Raw genomic sequence first — 21,339 nt, 5'->3', positions numbered from 1 at the left:
GTAAATTTTCCTCAAGTTTCTATCTACTTTCATTCTCTCCCCATTGCTTTCAAATAGTCTGTCTCTGTATTTTTTAACTCAAATCTTATAAATAATAGCTATAAGAAGGTATATCCAAATGATTTAGTCTGCTGTTACCAAAACCTGAAACACCGATTATTTTAATTTGTGCTTATATTAACAGCAATAGTGAACATTTTTTCCATGTTTATTAGCTATTTTTATCCATTTCATGATTTTCTGTTCATGTCATTTACCCAATTTTCTATTTGTGTGTTTGTTTTTACCTTATTTATCTGTAAGAGTTTGTTATTTATTGAAGACAATAAGATATTATTCATCAGACATATTGTTATTTTGAGGCTCAAATGAAACGAGTTTTAAAATTTAAGGTTCTGGATCGATGGTGATCGTTATATTGGCCTTCAATGTTCACATGAATGAGATCATTTAGCAGAAGAGACAAGTTAAGGAATCTGTTCTTACTAGACATGCCATTGCATAGACAAGGGAGCTCTTGCCTTTTTATAAGGTCTTGTGGTTAACTCGTATGTTGGCGGTGACCTTCCTAATAAGCAAAATCTCATTGGATATATTATCTCTGTACTTATGAGTCACAATGGCATTATTTTCAAACCATAATCATTTACCATACTCACCCATAACTACTGTTAATAGACTGCTGCTTCTCTGCATCAGGAGAAATATTGCAAGGTAACTAATTTTTGCTAAGGACACTGTGGGTCCTTACCAGAACTCTATTCAGACATTCTTCTCTCTCTTTTTTGTCCCTAGGAGTACACCATTGATGTATTTTTTCGACAGACATGGCATGATGAAAGACTGAAATTTGATGGACCCATGAAGATCCTTCCACTGAACAATCTCCTGGCTAGTAAGATCTGGACCCCTGACACCTTCTTTCACAATGGCAAGAAATCGGTGGCCCATAACATGACCACACCTAACAAGCTGCTCAGACTGGTGGACAATGGAACCCTCCTCTACACGATGAGGTCAGAGAGTGGTACCCTCATCTAAAGTATACTGGGGTTAAGACTGGGGTTGAATGCAGCATGTTTTAGGCTATCCATTGAAATTCTTTCATGTTTACAGATTATAAATGCACATATAGGTGTATACTACCTAACATATTTGCAGGTATACACACTCAGACATACATATTATAGATACACATATAGAGAGTCGGCCATATGAACATGGTCAGACACACAGAGGTGTATGTTCATGATATATAAATGTGAGCAATACTCCAAGACACATGTGGACTAAGACACAGGCATAGACGTAGTCAAGGACGCTTAAATGCACAGATTGACAACTGTATACACAGACATGAGCACTGCGACAGTAAGAATAGGCTTAAGGTTTAACTGCAGCAACAAACTCCTATGATGAAGAGTTATGAGAACCAAATGGATATTTTCTGAAACATACAATGTTATAGATATAAATACGAAATTACAGCAACATATACTTAATGCCACATCGTCTGGGAATTCTGAGGAGTTTGATATGTGTGCAGTTTCCAAACAACTTAAGACTATGCCTTTTAAAAATATATATGTTTTTATTTTTCAATTAAAGTTGACATACAGTATTATGTTAGTTTCAGATGTACAACATGGTGATTAGATATTTTTGTGACTTTTAAAGCGATCACCCTGATAAATCTAGTACCGATCTGATACCATGCATAGTTATTACAATATATTTGAGTATATTCCTTATGTTGTACTTTACATCCCAATATCTATTTTGTAACTACCAATTTGTACTTCTTAATCTCTTCCCCTTTTTCATCCAGCTCTCCAACCCCCCTCCCACCTGGCAAACATCAAAATGTTCTCTGTATCTATGAGTTTGTTTCTGTTTTGTTTATTTATTTAGTTCTTTAGATTCCACATGTAAGTGAAACCATAAGGCATTTGTCTTTCTCTGTCTGGCTTACTCCACTCAGCATAATACCCTCTAGGTCCATCCATGTTGTTGCAGATGGCAAGATTCCATTCTTTTTTATGGCTGAGTAATATTCTATTGTATATAAGTACTTCTTTATCCGGTCATCCATCGATTTACGCCTAGGTTGCCTCCATATCTTGGCTACTGTAAATAATGCTGCAATGAACGTACAGATTCACATGTCCCTTTGAAGTAGTGCTTTGGGTTTCTTCAGATAAATACCCAGAAGTGAGATTACTGAGACCTTCTTTGTCTCTTGCTATAGCCTTTGTGTTAAAGTCTATTTAGTCTGGTATAAGTACTGCTACCGCAGCTTTTATTTGTTTGTTTGTTTCCATTTTCATGAAACATCTTTTTCCATCCCTTTCAGTCTCTGTGTGTCTTTTAATCTGAAGTGGGTCTCTTGTGGGCAGCATATGTAGGGTTCTTGTTTTCTTCTCCATTTGACCACCCTATTTTTTGATTGACACATTTAATCCATTTACATTTGAAGTAATTGTTGATAGATATGTAGTTATCGCCATTATTATTTATATTTTTGATCTTGTGTTTTTTCTTCTTTTTAAAGAAGTACCTCCAACATTTTCTGTCATACTGGCTTGGTGGTGATTAACTCCTATAGGTTTTGCTTTTCTGGGAAGCTCTTTATCTGTCCTTCAATTCTAAATGATAGCTTTACTGGATAGAGCAATCTTGGTTGTTGGTCCTTGCTTTTCATCATTTTGAATATTTCTTGCCAGTCCTTCTGACAATCTTATGAAATCAGCTGACGGCTTATGGGAGCTGCCTTGTAGGTAAAGGACTATATCTTTTAAGCAATATATCATACTTTTCTACCTCCAAAGCAGAAAAACCATCACAATTTTATGTTTATCGTGACTCATTATTATCATTAGAGTTATTAGGTGTTGATTTTGCCTCAATACTAAAAACTTTCTTGGTTCTTTTTTATACTTTTGCTAGTTCTCCTGTGAGTTGTCACTTCCTGAATTTCCCTCTCACGTTAATTAATATCAATTTTAAGTAACTGAGTGAACATTTATTTAATAGAAAAAGGTAATCCTTCAGTGCAGGTTCTGTGAGTATTTAAAGTTTGTGTATTATTTTGAATATGCAAAATGAAACTCAGATAACACATGCGTGGTAAATATGTGGTGAATACATGATGTATGCTTGCCAATGTGACAGTCCTTTATTACTTTAAACTTAATATATATTGATGTTTTTCCTGAAAGAATGTGAGAAACAAAAAGCTGGCCAAGGAAGAATGGATAGCAAATAGATACTTAAGAGAAAAGTTGAATTTAGAGACGAGGACCTGAGAGACTAGAGGAGAAATGAGACTAGAGTAGAGAACATAATGATGGAGAAAAGACATAAGGTGGACAGAAGTGGGAAGAAGAGGATAGAGAGGGGAAAGGAAAAATAATCTGGAGAAGAGGTCAATAAAATTAACATATATTTATATTATGGATCTCTTCCCAGATTTTTTATATATATACAAAAATATGTAATATATATATAAAGAGAGGGGGGAGAGAGATTGATTGATTGATTATCAGAGAGAAGAGGGTAGAGGAAAGAATATAAGAAAAGAGAGAAAGAGTAGAAAAGTTGAGAAGATAAAGGAGTAGATGAAGTAAAATAAAGAGGCTAGATGTTATGATATCCTAAGAGAAACAAGGAGAAATTGGAGAAAATCATGCAGTAGATGGGTAGAAAGAAAAGACATAGAGAAATAGGAAAGGACACTGGAAGGAAATAAATTGTAGATGGAAGAAAGATGATTAGTAGTTATTTATTCATTCATCAAACATGTTTTGATTTCCTAATATGTACATGGTCCTGGAGTAAGCTCTGGGTATGCAGACCTTAATAAGGCATGGTCTCTGTCCTTAAGATTATCATAGTATAATAGTAAAGAAAGACTAATAGATAATCATAGAAATGTTAACAGAAATGGTGAAGATAAGGGTAATTGTGAGAGGAACATACAATGCAATATATAGATGATGTATTATTGAATTGTACACTTAAAACCTATATAATTTTATTAACCAATGTCACCATAATATGCTTAATTTTAAAAAAGGGCCATCTAACTTGTTCTTTTGGGTCCGGTTGAACAAAGAGTCCCTGGATGAGGCAACACCTAAGCTCCTGATTATTAGTATTAGTATTCATTTCATATTATTAGATAAGTAGAATGCAATCAAGAAAATTGTAGGTTAAAGTGGAGAGAAGAGAGGAAGGACATTCTAGGCAGAGAAAACCAAGTGAACATTTGCTGGAAATGGAATGGTCTATTATAAGCAAGAGAATGAGGTGGTCAGTTTTTTATTTTATATATGACGCTCTACTGACTGTGTAAAGAATGCATTTGAAGGGAACAAGACTAGAATTAGGGAAACAGGCTAAGAGACAGCTTAAATAGTCTAGGTGAGGAGTGGCGAAGTTCTAATTCAGAGCAGTGGATTAAGATGGAGAAGGGGAGATACGCTAAGGAAACAGGCAGTAAAAACAGCCAATGTCAGAATGACGGCGAAGAGGAGTCAGGGTAGTAGGTACCCAGGTAACATGGGTGAATGAAGGTGGTACAAGCTGGGGTAGAACATGTGAGAGTTAGGAGAAGTTTTAGGTAGAGTAAACCTGCGAGGTTAATTTTAGACAAGATAAGCTTAAGAAGATTTTAGATTATCCAGAGATAGAAGTACAATAGCAGTTGAATATACAAGTCTTAAGACCAGGAAAGAGACACAAGCTAGAAATGTAAAGTTACGTATTGTCAGTATGTTGGGACAACTATATGAATGGATGCGATCACTTCAGGAAAGTAGAGCGATAAGAAAATCATGTCAAGTGTGCAGTCATGTAGCATCACTATCATTAAGGCAGAAGGGAGAAGGAGGAACCTGTGAAGGACACCAAAGAAGAAAAGGAAAGAAGGTCTTCACAGAACCGCTAGTGTACAGTATCTTGAAAGCCACGTGTCGTAGTCAATACCGCTACTTCCGGTATTTCCATTTCACTTCCGAGGTACGTGGTGCTACTGCACTTCCATAGAGCCTTGAGTTAGGCAAGGACAAATGACTTGGTTGGCTAACCAAATGTTAGTGGAAATAACAAGTGTTATTTCTGAGGGAGGATGGGAAACTTTTAAGGGCTAGTACATGATTTTCCATGTTTTCCTTCTCCTCTGGCCACAGTGAGTAGCATCGTGCCAGGTGGCCTTGGTTCTATGGTTCTGTGTCCCTTCTTGAAGATGACATAGAAGAGAGTGCACCTTCCCGCAACCTGAGATAGACCGTGTGAGTGACAAATAAACCTTCGTTGCTTTAGGATATGGAGATTTCAGGAATTTTTTGTTACTGCATATTAATCTAACCCATTTTGACTGATATACAAAAAGAATAAAGGGTTTAAAAAAGATGAGAGCGATCAGTAATAATAACACCAATAATAGCATAATAAGGCCAATTGTTAATATCAATATAGCACTTACAGTGTGCCAGGCACTGTTCTAATCATTTTAATCATATAACCTTCATAACAACTCTATGAGATAGGTACTATTATTCCCATTTTATAGGTGAGGAAACAGAGACATGGTGCATAAGAAAATTTTCCAAGATCACCTAGGTTGTATATGGTTGAGGCAGCATTCATATTCTGGCAATACGGCTGCAAATTCGTGGTCTTTACTATTATTTATACGTTTCTACAACATTGTTGGCTATTACAGAGAGATCAATTCATACAGAGAATTAAAAGTGTGTATTCGGTTTGGTGACATGGAAGACGTTGGTGTCCTTCATATATACTGTTTTATTTTAGGAGTTGACACAGAGGTAGTAGAGACAGTAAACATAGAAAATACTTCCTGGGAGCTTGTTTGAAAATGAAAGGGATGCATATATAATAGATACACTCAGGGATAAAAGAAATAACTTATTTTTTGAATGAAGACACTGGCACATTTTTGTGGAATATCAGAATGGGGCTAGTCGAAAGACAAAGAGTGAAGATGCAGTAGATACAAGATTTTGCCAGCCTTGAGTTTGCAGAGAAAACTATAAGGAGATGATATCAAAACTATAGTAAAAGTTTTACTTGTAAAGGAAGAGGGCTACCTCTCCTCACTGCATCAAAGGATATGAGGTTAGACATACGTGTTGAAAAAGAGGATAGGACAGAATAGAAGTATGAATGGTTATAATGTATGAAAGAGAATTTGGAGAGAATAGAGCACAAGCGAAGGAAGAGATAGAAGAGAGACATGTAATAAAGTGCATGAAAAAGAAGAGTTTGAAGAGGAGATGGGAGTGTACACGATCGCGGAAAGAATGGAGTAGAGTAGAGAAAAAAGAAGAGAGGAGGGATGGCATGATGGTGAGGACATATGGATGGGCAAAAGGCAGTGAGCAAATGGAAGAGATGCTAGGGAAGAAAGAGTGATGAGCAAGAAAGGAAATGAACACATAGAGATTGAGACTAGTACACGCAAAAATACAGAACGAATGAGGAGAACAGGAGAGCAGAAAAACAATAATAAAAGAGAAAGAGGATAGAGGATAGGTTTGAGTTTTAGAGGAGGGATAGATGAGGAGAGAGGGGCTGGCAATGCTGAACTACGAAGAAGGCTGAGGACGCAGAGTGAGGAGGGCGGAAGAGGAAGTGGGCCAGAGGATTAGTCACCTGAAAATAGAGTTGGATGAGTGGGAAGGACATGATCATTGGGCCCTTGCTTCTAGTCTGAATTGGGCGAGAAAGTAGAGTTTGGGGAGATAGGAGTCTCCCTTGTGCTTATTCTCAAGTACCTAATTGAGGAGGTGCAGAGGTTTAGAAGCATGGGGAAGCCATCGATTCTCTTGCACAGTATATGCTTCACCTTGGACCCGGGAAGTTGGGTCTGGAAGGAGACCCTGGTTCGAAACTGAAAATAAAAACTTGACTGTATTTATGACCTCCACGATTTATTCATCGAGTGACCTTTTGCAAGATATAAATTATTTGCTTTCTCATTCCGATAGCAGTGTAGCAGCTGTCTGTCTTGCAGACATATAAAAAGCACAAATTGGATAAGGTCTGAAGAACACTTAGAATTCTTCAGGAAGTGTTCGTTATTCTATGGTATTCCTATTATTATTTGGACCCTCAGAAAGCTTACCATGGTTCCATGGGAAAACTACAGAGAGACAGCTTCTTTGAAAAATCTGACCAAAGGTTGCATAGCTATGTAACTAGGGCAGTTTAGAAGGAACCTTTGCCTCGTCTCATCTTGAGACCTCAAGACAACCATAAAAACACAGGCCAAAGCTCATTACTAGCTGCTCACTGCAGCAGCACACATACTAAAACTGGAACGATCCAGAGAAGATGAACAGAGCCCAGCTCAAGATGATACACGTTTATGAATTATTTTCCATTTTTTTCAGACATGACTATATAGGGAACTGCAATGCTATTGATGACGTCTTATTTATTGATGAAGATGTGGGTAAATATGTTTATCGTATTTTTCTTTATACACAATAACACAGTGTACATGAGTAGGAGGGACAAGTACTCGTTGAATTGAATTAGATTTTATCCCATTGATTTAAATCATTCATTCAACACATTTACGAGTGCTTGTTATGTTTAAGGCTTTGGGACATGTGCTGAGCTACAGAGATAAATAAAATACGTATTGTGCCCTTAATGGCCTTACAGTCTAGTGGTTAAAGCAGATAGCTGCACAATAATTTGAAAATCCTTACGTAGAGGGAGGTGCAAAACGTGCTGAAATTATAGTGTAAGGAGCATTCAAAATCACGTGCAGGCATCAAGGAAAGTTGTAGATAGGAGGCGATTCTCACGCTGTATCTTGAATCTTGAAGAAAGTGTAGGTAACTATCAAAAAGCTGAGGAAGAGGGTGAGGTACAGGAGAGGGTATTCCAGGAGGAGGAAATGACACGCACAAAGGCGGCAGGTATTCATGAATTGACATCATGCATCAGAAAACTAGAGATAAAGTGGTGAGCAAAAAGAGACACGGTCTTCCCTTACATAAGTTACATTCTAGTGGGTAAAACAAATAAATCATGACAATAACGTTAGAGTAAGTGCTATAATCGAGGAAGAACAGAATGGTATGAGAATACCCACAAGGAATGCTAGGGGAAGTCACTTTTAAACTGAGACTTTAAAAACATGTAGAAGTAAATAAGAGTAAAGGACAGGGAGAAAATGTTTCAGAAAGAGGAGTATAGATGGTACGAAGGTCAGGGGAGGGGAGTGAGTGAGGAGGCAGTGATGACACATGAAAGAAACTAAAAGAAGTTCAGTGTGACTGGACCACGGAGTAGAGTACGGGGAAGTGGCCCGGGGTGGAGAAAGAGGTACTTATTAGCCATGTTGGCATAAAAATGACAGGGATCCATTGAAGAGTTTATTGCAAGGGAATGACACAATCAGATTTGCATTTTAGATAGATCTCTAATCTTCAGAAAAAAACTATTCAATAGAAGTATTATTATTTCTGTTAAACTGATCCAGAAAGTAAAGCTTAAAAATGAAAAATGACTTCCCCAGGATTCTTCACTTATTAGGTAAATGTAGGTCTGTCTGGCTAGAGTCTACTGCTTTATCCACTAAATCAGATTTTTGGAAGGATCTGGATCTCTACTCTGTGTTCGATGGTTCTGGTGCCTGATTGAAAATTAGTGGAAGTGGGAGTGTTGTCTGCGTGTTTTCTCTAAAGTAGTCCCTTCGGATGATGGAAGTGCTAAGGGTTAGGAAAAATGTTAATTAATCTAAGTGTTAACATTTCCGTTGAATGCAGAAGAGTAAATAAGCTTTAGGAAAATGGCGGTGATGGGGAGGAGTAGCGAGAAATATAGCCAAATAGCATCCCAATTTGAAAAGATTTCTACATGACAGATTAGGGATACGAGTCTGGAAGTGATACAGAATACGTTTATCCTGCAGGTATAGGGAAGTGTTATTGTTCTTTTTAAAAAAGTGAACAACACGATCAGATCATTCATTTTATAATTCAGTCATGACAGATTAGGAAGGTAGGTTCTGTGTTAAAACTACTCCTGATCCTAAAATGGGGCTAATCATAACAACACCTGCCTCACAAGGCAGTTGTGGGGATTAAAGACAATAAACCAGCTTAATTGCCTGACATTTTCCTTGGCACATGTCCACTCTGTGGCGATATTTGTGTTAATGTCCCCGCTTTTATAATTACTAAGCTGAAGTCTCAATAGAGCCAGTCACACCAGTAATAAGTGAGAGAGATGGTGCAGAAACCCAAGTCACACATGTTAAAGCAAAAATTTGTCCCCCTTACATCCTACCACTAAGACGAGGACATGAAGGATATTAGTTTGAAGCATAACGAGTCTGAGGTGGACGTGACAAGCTGCACTTGTAAATGCAGGCCTGGAACTCAAAACATTGACACAGTGGGATTTTATCAAATTCAATACACTGCGTAAAGTGTCTTCGATGTGTTAGGCTACACAAGAATAGTGTCCTACATTTAATGAAAAATTAAAGGAAATAAGCGCTCATTTCTCCACGTTGCATCACCAGGAAGAAAGTGATGTTTTTTGAACCGATTAAGCTTATTCTCATATTCAGAACTTTATGGACTCCTTTATCCTTTGCTTGGATGATTGGGTCAATTTTAGGACATTCCAAAGACGAATAATTTGGAAGATAAATTGTGCTCGATGCCAGGATTCCCGCACCCTAAATATTAACTGTAAAGCTCTCTTCTTACTTTAGATGCAAATTGCTCACACATGAGTCTTCATTATAGAGATTGCCTCTGAAATGGCCAGGAACCAGGAAAGCATGGGTCACATTGTTAGTGGTTATAGGATTTAATGTAATGGAATCAACCAAGCATCGATAGCTTTGTTTCACAAGGTCCTTTCTTTTGTAATGGCCTTTGCTCTAGGGGATTCCACCTGTAGTTCCTTATTCATTAAGCTAGCAGCTGACTCAGAACCCTCACTTACTGAGCCTCACTCTAATGAACAGAAGTGAGGAGAGAAGAGATAGAGTGGCTCATTTGGGGCTGTGAGAAAGCTTACAATGAAGTGAGAAGCAAGTAAAGTACACGGCCTCAGTCGATCACAAATTACTCTGCGCGCTCTGCCTGGTGATGCCAACCCCTACCTTCCAGGAGCTCACATCCTGCGGGAAAGATAGGATACATTATTCACTGTATTATAAGGCATAATAGAAGTTTTGCAAAAAGCCAACAATGAAGTGCTGCGAGCTAAAAATTACAGCTTTCATTAGGACTTGGAGGCATGGATCCAGATATGGGGGTGGGGCATCACAGGGGTACTGGCATTTGTGCTGGAGGGAGGGAAGGAAGAACGTATTTCTGAGAGGTTTTCTCACATTTGTTTCATTTTTTTGCCAGCTACGAGAGGAAATTGGGGTCTTGAAATAACAAGAATTGCCTTTATTCTCAAAGGCAAGAAGCTGATGTCTAGGCAGATTGAGCGTGTTAAAAAGCTCATTCTAACACGAGGGGCATTTACAGGTCACCAGATGGATCCCTCTAGTTCCAAAGAACCCAGCTATTTTAGACGCTACCCCTAGACAGAGTGGAGATGGTATGTTGTAGCGAAATGGAATTAGGAATTAAGAGCTCTGGGTGTGAGTCCCAACTCCAGCCCAGATCAGCAGCGTAATCATGGACAGGACATTTTCCCTCTCTGGGCCTCGTGTTTTTTTTTTTTCCCCCCCCTGGGAAATGGACTGAAACTATCTGCTCTGCCTATCTTGCAGAAACATATGTTAAGAAGCATTTATTAAATATCTGCTGTGTACTAACCACCATAGTAGGGATTTCTAGAATCATGGAGTAAAGGGCAGGACCTGGGATCTATGGTGAAAGCATAGGATTACGGTGATAAAGACCCTTCTCTCAACTTGCTCACAGTTCAGTGCAGAAGACAGACACGTACATAGACCAATAATATTATGTGCTGTTAAAATGATTAAAGAAAATAATTTAGGTGATAACAAACTTTGTTTAACACCTCACAGAGTGAACGGTCTCCATTGGGAAAACTGCAAAGTGGAGTGGAAGGCAGGAACCTTTTATAGGATAAAGAATAAAGAACAAGGAAGAGACAAATAGAAAAGTTCTGATTGGCGGGAGCCACACATCAACCTCGTTTGGAGTTGGCTTGCCATTTGGGGATTGGCTGACTAGTTATACTGTGTTTCCGGTCAAGCAGAGTATTTACAGGGATATGAAAGTTATTTAAGTTTTAGTTTGTCGACGTGGCCCCCTGGGCACGAGTGGCTCCATCTTGGACCTAGAAGGTTATTTCAACAGTGCTAAGGACTATAGTATTTGTCCAAAGTGCTCTGGGATTTCTGTGAGCCGGAGAACAACTCACTATATCTGTAGTACACATACAAAGCATCATGGAAGAGGTAATATTTGAGCAAGGACTTGAAGAAAATTTGCTGCACATATAAAGAAGAAAGGGTACTCCAGGCAGGAAGACAACAATAATAATGTATATAAAGACACAGAAGCACGAAATCTTTTGCTTAGTACAGTCGCAAGTATTTGTAGATGCCAGGACAGTGTGAATGTCAGAAAATGAGGCTGGAGCTATACGTCTGGGATCACTGTGGAAACTGACATGTGTTCTCTGTCAGGTGTTGGCCTTCCGCTGTCCCTAAGCCTTTTGCCTGTAGTGCAATGGTTTAATGGGAAGCCTGTAGACAACTGGGACTCTTGTGTCTAATGTGCTGCTTGGTTTGGGTGTTCGGTGGGGGTGTATTTCAAGTGACTCATCTCCCACCGATAATGGCTATTAACAATTTACTATCTTTTCTTTTTCACCGTAGATGCCAGGTCCTGCCCTTTACTCCATGATTCTAGAAATAGCCTGCCTGGAACTTAACCTCTCCTGAAGTCATGTTTTCTACCTTTTGGTTTTTAGAAAGAACATTCCTCAGAAGGCAGAGCAGCTTGCTCCACTGCTAAAAGCCCTAGGTGACCTATTGCCTAGGGCTTCATATTGAACTCCAGAGACGCTTGTCCCTTACTAAATTTCAGCAACTCCTTCCTCCATTATTCTCAACATGTTGACAGTCTCACTGAATGACAAGTGCACATACTCAGTACAATTTATATCTTTAACCTTTAAGACCCTAGTTAGTTTGGGAACGTTTTTTTTCTCTGGAGATTTTTTCCTATTTTATGCCCCCACTTACAATTTTTTTTTTATTCCATATACAAAAATCTAGACATCATTTGATGTTTTCTGTCAGGCAGTTGAGAACTAGGTGGTTTATTTTCATTCATATTCATTTTATAATTTTTAAAGTTCTTTAATTAAACAATAATTCATATTGCTTGAGGTATGCAAATGTTATGTTGATAGCTCCACAGCATTCTGGGTAAGGAATGTGTTCTAGACATTGTAGTAGAAAAGGGTAAAAAAATGGGAAAGTGGCTTAGTAAACTGAGAGGTATTTTCAAGATAGGAGGACCAGAGCTTCCAGAAGGATCACTTTCATTGGGCCAAAAGCAAATGGACACTGAGGATATGGATGTAATAGCTCCTGCGTTGGAAATATTTTCTTGTTGGGTTAGTGCATTGAGTAAATTTCCATGGAAAAGTAGATGACTTACAAGTGTTTTTCAATCCAGTTCAGGGCACACGTGCCCCCTAAAAATCCTAAAAATGCAAAGCACTGTATAATAAGTGCCAAACAAATACTGGCTTTTGTATCAATGATATAATACAATAGAAAAATAATCATCAAATAGCATAGTAAGAATAATCTCTGATGTCTGTGCTGATTTTAAAAATGAAGATGAGATAGGGGCACCAAATAACCAAATCACTATTTGGTCTCAATTCCGAAGGAGTAGAAAAGAAACTATTACTCAGTGGCTTTAAGTCAATAGAAAAGATCTTTTCTTTTTTTCACTTATTCTAAAATGAAATTTCTTATAACAAAGGATCATTTAGCTCTAGTAAGTTTCAAATAAGCAAACATTTATTCAGTGCTACTATGTAGAAAATAGTGTAGAAACAAGGATTTCAAAACTGAAGGACAGTTTATAATCCAATTTAAAAGATATAAGAGAAGCCATAAAATAAGGATAAAAAGGATTATATGGAGAGGAAGCGCAAGTTTGAGACATTTTAAGCAACAGTTTATAATTACAAGCCATGTAGCAATGAATAGCCATGTGCCTATGTGTTTTTGTATTATTGCAAGTGTGCTTTCAGAGTAAATTCCAAAAAGTGAGAATGCTCACTCAAATTGTAAATGCACGTGGACTTTCACCGGATGGTGCCAAAATTTTCTCCAAGAAGATTGTGCCAATTTATACTTTCACCAGCAGTGTGTGAGACTGTGTGTTTACAGTCTCACCAACAGAATGAGTTATTACATGTGGAAACTTTCTCCAGTTCAATAGATGAGAAGTGGTATCTCAGTGTAGTTTTAATTTGCATTTCTCTAGTTATGGGGGAGCTTAATATCTTTTCACATGTTCAGAGGCTGCTTTCATATTGTTTTGTGCAATTGCCTGTCCATGAATTCTGTCCATTTTTCTATTAAGTTTTTGGCAATTTCTCCCTGATTTAAGAGTTCTTTATATATTAGGGATATTAGCCCTTTTTTATGATATATTACAAAGATTTTCTCCCAGATTGTCAGTAGGCTTTTGATTTTTTGTTTGTGTGGTTTTTCGCTATGTGTGGTAGACATGGTAATGCACCCCTCCCCCCCCAAAAAAAGCCCATGTCTTAATTCTTAGGACCCGTAAATGTTACCTTACATGACAAAAGGTACTCTGTAGATGTAATTAAGGACCCTCAGATGGAGAGAGTATCCTGGATTATTCACATGGGCCCAGTATCATCATAAGAGTCCTAAAAGCTAAGAATCATTCTTAGCTGTGATGGGAGGGCAATGTGACTGTGGAAAAAAGATCAGAGATCTGCGACGTGGTTGGTTTTGAAGATGGAAGAACATCCATGAGCCAAGGAATGTAGGCAGCATCTAAGAAACTAGGAAGGCGAAGAAACAATTTCTCCTCTAGAGCCTCTGGAAAACAGTTCAAAATAATAGGGATTCTTAACTCAATGAGATGGCAAAACATAATCACTGGAGTAAACATTTTCAGACTACCGTATACAGTCTAATGTTTATCCCCTTATTTTATGCCTACTTCCCACTTTGAGATCTGAGACGTGTACCTTTTGCTCGAGGTAAAAGCAATATGACCCATGGGTAGTACATACTGTAGGAAACATGAAATACTGAAAAACATTGGTGCGTTGAGACTCAGTGGGAAAAATATTAACTCAGTTATTGTACCCTGGATCTCAGTCCCTAGACTTCTTGTCGTCTCTATCTACCATCTTTCCCTTCATAATACCATCTGGTCTTAGAGCTTTAATTAGCATCTGTAAAATGTAAGCTAACAAGGCGCAGAGAACTGAAATAACTTGCACAGAGCTACTAAGAGGCAGAGCTGCATCATAAAGCTGGTAGTCTGGCTTTGGAATCCGGGCTCTTAAAGGCTGTACTAAATGCCTTTTGCTTTTATTTTTATTTTATTGTTTTTTTTTTTAATTTACAAGAGCTTTTTTGAACTATCATTTCCATATGATAAAATTCCTCTGTTTTAAGTGTACAATTCAGTGATTTGTAGTAAATATACGGAGTTGTGCAAGCATAACCACAATCTAGATTTAGAACATGTCCATCACCTCCAAAAAAATTCCTGCAAAAACTTCCAGTCACCATCCATTCTCAACCCTAGCCCCAGGGAATCACTAATCTACTTTCGGTGAGCTTTTGTGTCTGGCTACTTTCACTTAACGTAATGCATTTGAGATTCATCCATGTCGTTGTGTGTATTCCTTTCTACTGATGACTAATATTCCATCACACACACACACACACACACACACACACACACTGTTTATTCATTCATCATCTGATGGACATTTAGGTTGTTTCTGCCTTTTTTTTGGCTGTCATAAATAATTCTACCATGAACAGGTCTTTCTGCAGACATATGTTTTTAATTCTCTTGGATAATGGAGAATTAGAGTGGAAACTTAGCGTTTTATAGGAAGTTTATGTTTAACTTTTAAGAAACGGCCAAAATGTTTTCCAAAGAGTGCTTTAGAATTGTACATTTACACCAGTGATTTATAAGGTTCCATTTTCTTGTCAACACTTGATATCACTTGATTCTTGTCAACACTTGATATCGTCAGTCTCTTTGATTTTAGCTGTTTTAGTTCACATGCAGCGGTATCTCACTGTGATTTAAATTTGCATTTCCCTAATGACTAATGATGGTGAGTATATTTTAAATTCCTTATTAGTCAACAGAATATCTTTTTATCAAATGCGTATTTAAATATTTTGCTTATTTTCAAATTACGCTTTGCTTATTTTCAAATTCTTGGTTTTGAGTCGTAAGAGTTACATATTCTTGGTACAAGTTTTTTTTTATCAACATATGATTCACAAATGTATTTACCCACTTTATGACTGTCTTTTCATTTTCTTAATGGTATCTTTTGAAGACCAAAATATTTAAATGTTGATAAAGTCTGATTTATTTTATATACACACACACACACACACACACACACGCACGCATATACACATAAACACACATATGTATGCACACACATATATACACATATATGTATATTTTAAAATTTTATGGCTTACACTTTCAGTGTCTTATCTAAATTTTTGCCTGATTTTGTCCTATGACCTCTTTTAGAAGTTCTAGCTTTTATGTTTTGGTCTATGATTCATTAATGTTGATTTTTTTGCTTATGATGTGAGGTAAGGGTCTATGTTCATTTTTTTGTTTTTTGTTTTTATATATAGATATCAAATTCTCCCAGTTACCATTTACTGAAAAAGCTACCCTTTCTCCATTAAATTACCTTGGCACTTTGGTCAAAAATCAATCGACCATAAATGTAAAAGTTTATTTCTGAACTTTACTCTTTTCCTTTCGTCTACACTGTTTATCTTTAGACTAAACCCACACTGGATTGATTACTGTAGTTTTATGGTATGTTTTGAAATTTAGAAGCAAAAGTACTCACATTTTTTTTCTTTTGAAAGCTGTTTTGGCTACTTTAGATCCTTTGTATTCCCATATAACTTTTAGGATCAGCTTGCCATTTTTACAAAAAAAGAAAAGCTTCTGAGATTTTCGTTAAGGAGTGACCTGAATCTGTAGATTAATTTGGAGAGAATCATTGATATTAGGACTTCTGTGAAAATGGAATGTCCGAACATGGAATTTGCATTTAGACAGTTTAGCTTCTTTTTCTTTTTTGTCTTTAATTTCTTTTGCTTGCCGAAATTTTTAAACAGCTCTATTGAGATATGATTCATGTGTCATGTAACTCACACTTTTAAAGTGTACAAGTAAACGGATTTTAGTATATTCACAGACTTGTGCAGCCATCCCCAATATCCAATTTGAAAACATTTTAGTCACTCCCAAAAAGAAACTCCATATTGGTTAAAATCTCTGGGACAATGTTGAATAAGAGAGAGTGGACATCCTTGTTTGTGATTTTAGAGGGAAATAGTCTTTCATCATTAAGTGTGATGCTACATGTGATTTTTCATAAATACCTTTTATCCGTTGAGAAAGTTCCCTACTATTCCTAGTTTTCTTTTGATAGTTTTATATCATGAATGGGTGTTGGATTTCATCTTTCTGCTTTTGCCTTTGCCTTCCTTCAGTTTACTCTTCGCATGGCTGCCAGAATAATCCTAAAATGTTAGTCATATCAAGTCACCATTCTATTCAAAGTCAAGCCAAATGATCTCAGGAGGCCTTACCTTATCTAGTCCATTCCCCCCAATTTCCTCTTTGAACTTATCTCCCATTAATCCTTCCCCTTGGTCTCTCCACTACAGCCACAGTGGCCTGGTTGCCATTCCTTGAATACTTTGGGCACACTTCTACCTCAGGGCCTTTGCATTTGCTACTCTCCCTCCTTTGAATGTTATTTCTCCAGGTGTCTACAAGGCTCTCTCACATTTCTTCCAGGTCATTGCTGAAATGTCACCTCCTCAGTGAGTTATTCCCTAAACAATCGATTAAAAAAGGTGCAATCTTTCCCCAGTACTTTCTCCTCACATCTTATTTTTCTTCTTGAGGCGTATTGCCTTTTAATACACTATATATAATTTACCGATTTATCTTGTTTGTGTTTTTGTCTTCTCGCTACTCGAATGTAAGCACTAAGAGGGCAACAATCTTGGTGTGTTTGCTGATGCAGTTACATTGCTTAGGATGATGCCTGGTGCATAGTAGGTGATCAAAGACTATTTGTTAACTACACCAATGATTCAGAAAACTTTCGGTCAGCTCTATTCCATGCTCGTTGGGTAATTTGGGCAATTTTCTTCCCTTCTGTTTTATCGTATGTATGTGGGAATAAAACTGGGTGCTTTTTATAAGGCTCTTCTAGCTCTGAAATTCTAGGAAGGAGGCTATGTGCCCACCGAAGAGGACAGATTGAGGTATTACGTTATTAAGGAATCATATTAAGATGCTGTTTTGCCTTAAACCCTAAGAATACCTGGATGCTGTCTTGTCCTAACTACACCTCCCCTCTGCAAGGTCCCATAAAAATATATACACTTTTAGGAAAGAAAACTCATTCATTTGATGGGTACGTATTGGACATCTGCAAGGTGCTAGGTACTGTGCTAGTCTCCTGGCACACATCAAATTGAAAACAAGACAAAAATCTATAATCCTATAGGAAGGTGAGAAAAAATGATTATAAATAGAAGAAATAAATTGTATGGCGTGTTACGTTAGGTGCTATGGGAAAAGAGCACAGTAAGGTATACTAACCGTAGTGTGGATGGTACGCTGAGCGGAGGTCAGAGTAGGCCTTAGCTAGGAGATAATAATCAAACAAAGACTTGAAAGAGGTACAAGAGCATAGCAAGTGCGAAGACCCTGGTATAAGACAGGCCGGCATATGGAAGGAGCTGCAAGGAAGCCAGTGTGGCTGGAACAGAGTGAGCATGGCCAGGCTCAGTAGGAGATAAGCCAGGGAGGAAGAGAAGGCAAGATCATGCAAGACCCCGTGAGTCATGGCAAGGACTTTGGCTTTCACTCTCTAGAAGATAAGTGAATACTAGAAGACCGTTGTGTAGAGAATATACCGGAAGGGCAGAGAGTGGAGGCAGACAGATCAGTTTGTGGGGGGCGGGGGCATTGGCAGCAATAAACCTTTCAGTTATTACTGTGGTGAAATAAAAACCAACCACTGAGCAGCAAAGGGTAGAGTGATGAGCGAGCCAGGGCGCAGCAAAGCACAGTGAAACGAGGACGATAACTGAGGAAGGTGTGTGCGCGTGTGCGTGCATGTGCGCATGCGTGTACACGCACAAGGCTAAAAAGTCCCTCCTTCCACTTTAACCCCATTTGTATTTTTCACCCTCCCCCCCAAAGAAGGGGATTTCCTGGATTGCTTCCTACTTCCTGTCGAATCTTTGTATAGAAATCAGAGCGGGCCAAACCCTGGACTGGGACCGAGGCCCCGTGATCTGAAGGGTACAGTATGAGGGGTCTCTGACCGTTTTTGAAAAGCCCACTAAAGACTATTTGCTGTAGATTAGGTCTCTAGGACTTATTCATCTTGCAGAAGTGCGCTTTCTTTCACTAATAAACCCCTGGCACCCCCCCCCCCAAACCCACTCCTGGAAACCACCATTGGACTCTGCGCTTTTAGGAGTTTGACTATTTTAGATTCCACATGTAGATGAGATTATATAATATTTGTCTTTCTCTGTCTGGCTTATTTCACTTAGCATAATGCCCTCCAGGTTCATTGATGTTGCAAATGACGGGATTTTCATTTTTAAGGCTGAATACTATTCCATTTATGTATATATATATTTTCTTACCCAGTCATCTGATGATGGACACTTAGGTTACTTCCATGTCTTGGCTGTTGTAGATAATGCAGCAATGAACATGGGAGTATGCATGTCTCTTTGAGATCCTGATTTCCATCTCTTTGGATTTATACCCCGAGAAGTGGTTTTGCTGAATCGTATGGCAGATCCTTTTTAAAATTTTTGAGGAACTTCCATATTGTTTTCCATAGTGGCTGTACCAATTCGCAGTCCTACTAACAATGTATGAGGGTTCCCTTTTCTCCACATCCTTGTCAGCACTTGTTATTTGTTGATTTTTTTTTTTTGATGATACATAGTTTTTCTAACAGGTGTGAGGTGGTATCTCATTGTGGTGTTTTTTTTTTTTTCCAATGCAGTATTATTTTTAGTAGTTTCAAGTGTACAATAAATGGGTTAGATATTTATATAATTTATAAAACGATCCCCCTAATTGCTCCTTCTCTCCTCAGGTTTTTAACCTCTCCAGTGTATTAATGCTAACTGCATTCCCTATTCCATGCTCCCCATCCCCGTGACCATCTATCAACTACTAATTTGTACTTCTTTAACCCATTCACCATTATAATCAAAAACTGACTCACGGTGGGTTTGGTTTGCATTTCCTTGATGATTAGAGATGGTGAACATCTTTTCATGTAACCTGTGGTCATTTGTATGTCTTTGGAATAATGTCTTTGTCAGTGAACAGTACTGTATTTTTCAAAGTGGGCAGATCTTATGTTACATGTGCTTGTCACAATAAAAAAAATAATAACAGTTATTATTATTTATTTTTAGCAATTTCTCCCAAGCATTTTAGTAAAAATAACAAACCAGTCCAGAAACAAATTATTTTTTCAAGGAATTACAACACTACTTTTAATACTTTGGGGTGAGCCCCTCAGGAATAAAAAAGGGGTGTATAGCATAGTGGTTAGACATTTCCATAAAAATCACTTGGAAGGGGTATCTCTCACTCCCAGTAATGGCCCAGCGGGAGAGAGGCCACCTGAAGGGTAGGAAGCACAAAAGGGACCACCGTAGACTCAGGACAAAAGAAATGCCATCGGTGCTGGGACCACGGAGCACTGCAGGAGCTTGGCCACACAGCCGAAGGTCAGGAGTGTCCTCCTCGGTTGCCTTTTTCTGCTTCTGCCGCGTGATCTCCGAGTCCCTCTGCTCGTGGGCGACAGCAGAAAGCCTGTCATCTCGGCGGTTTTCCTTAACGGAGCCACCCAGCTTTTTCTCATTTTTCTGACGGGTGAGCTCGCGCTGGTTACTGCGAGTCACCGCAACAGCCACAGCAGCGGCTCCTACCGGTGTCTCCTTGTTCCAGAGAAACAATTAAAAAATATATAAGTAGCAGTTAGCAAATCGCTTTTGAAAGCCAATGAGATCTTGGTACTGAATGATTACTTCATTATAAGAATAGGAATTGACAAGTCATTATCTTTCATAAACATAATGCAAAACCTGAAAAAATATGAGCACATCCAATTCAAATGTATATGAAAAGAACATTATATCACAACGTCGGATTTACTCCAAAAAGCAAGGTTCTTTTAATGTTCTAAAATTAAAATAATTTACCACGTTAACAGAATAAAGAGGAAAAATAATATGATTATTTCAACAGATGCAAAAGAATCATTTGAAATAATTAAGCACCGTGATTAAAATATCTTGGCAAACTATAATGAAAACGTACTTCTGTGATACAGGGTGTTTATAAAATAAGATCTACAGCAAATCTCATGTTAATGCTGTATTCTATGACCACTTATAATCATCATGATATTGCAGGTCCATGGTAGTACAATAAAGGCAAAAACAAAAGGAAAAAGGATGGAAGGAAGGAAGAAGGAAAGAAAGTTTCAGGAGTGGAAAACGAAGAAATAAAAGTCATTCACAGTTTACATGATTATACATTTAAAAATCTAAAAGTATAAAGAGCTAAATGATTAAAATCAATAAGAAACTTTAGCAATGTCTTTGTACAAAAGGACAATATAAAATATCTAAGGTATTCATATGTACCACTGATTAGAAAACAAAACTAAAGCAAAACAGTTAAACTAGCATCAAAAAATAAAATACCTAGGAAATATGACAAACTATATAAAAGTTCTCAACACACACATTGATAAAATATTGTGAGAAATTCTAAAACAACCTACAAAACTGAGAGGCTATGCCAAATGTTTGTTTTGGAAGACTTGGTATTTATAGATTTTAATTTTCTGAAAATGATTTATCTAATAATAATTTTAAAAGAAGGAAGGAGAAAACTTAGAGAGGATGGAGATGTTTATGGCATAAATTGAGGTGATGAGTATAACAGCCTGAGCACAGCCACGGTGCTTTTGCATGTAGCGGTGTAGGGA

General features: G+C 37.8%; 1 protein-coding gene and 1 non-coding gene across 2 annotated transcripts in view; both read left to right on the top strand.

Annotated features, from left to right (window-relative positions):
• The window catches only part of GABRA3 (gamma-aminobutyric acid type A receptor alpha3 subunit), a 191,986-nt gene that overhangs the window by 116,241 nt on the left and 54,406 nt on the right, over nt 1-21,339 (top strand). The window contains exon 5 of the mRNA XM_006904791.1: nt 796-1,016. Coding sequence (XP_006904853.1) covers nt 796-1,016 — 221 coding nt within the window. The remainder of the gene's footprint in view (nt 1-795; nt 1,017-21,339) is intronic.
• On the top strand, nt 7,311-7,415 carry LOC112479738. Its single transcript, XR_003046318.1, has one exon. It is a non-coding gene; the product is annotated as a U6 spliceosomal RNA (small nuclear RNA).

Source organism: Pteropus alecto, unplaced genomic scaffold, assembly GCF_000325575.1.
Source record: "Pteropus alecto unplaced genomic scaffold, ASM32557v1 scaffold141, whole genome shotgun sequence".
Classification (NCBI taxonomy): Eukaryota; Metazoa; Chordata; class Mammalia; order Chiroptera; family Pteropodidae; genus Pteropus; species Pteropus alecto.
The sequence above is the reverse complement of the archived record's forward strand: the minus strand, read 5'-3'. Positions and strand labels throughout refer to the sequence as shown.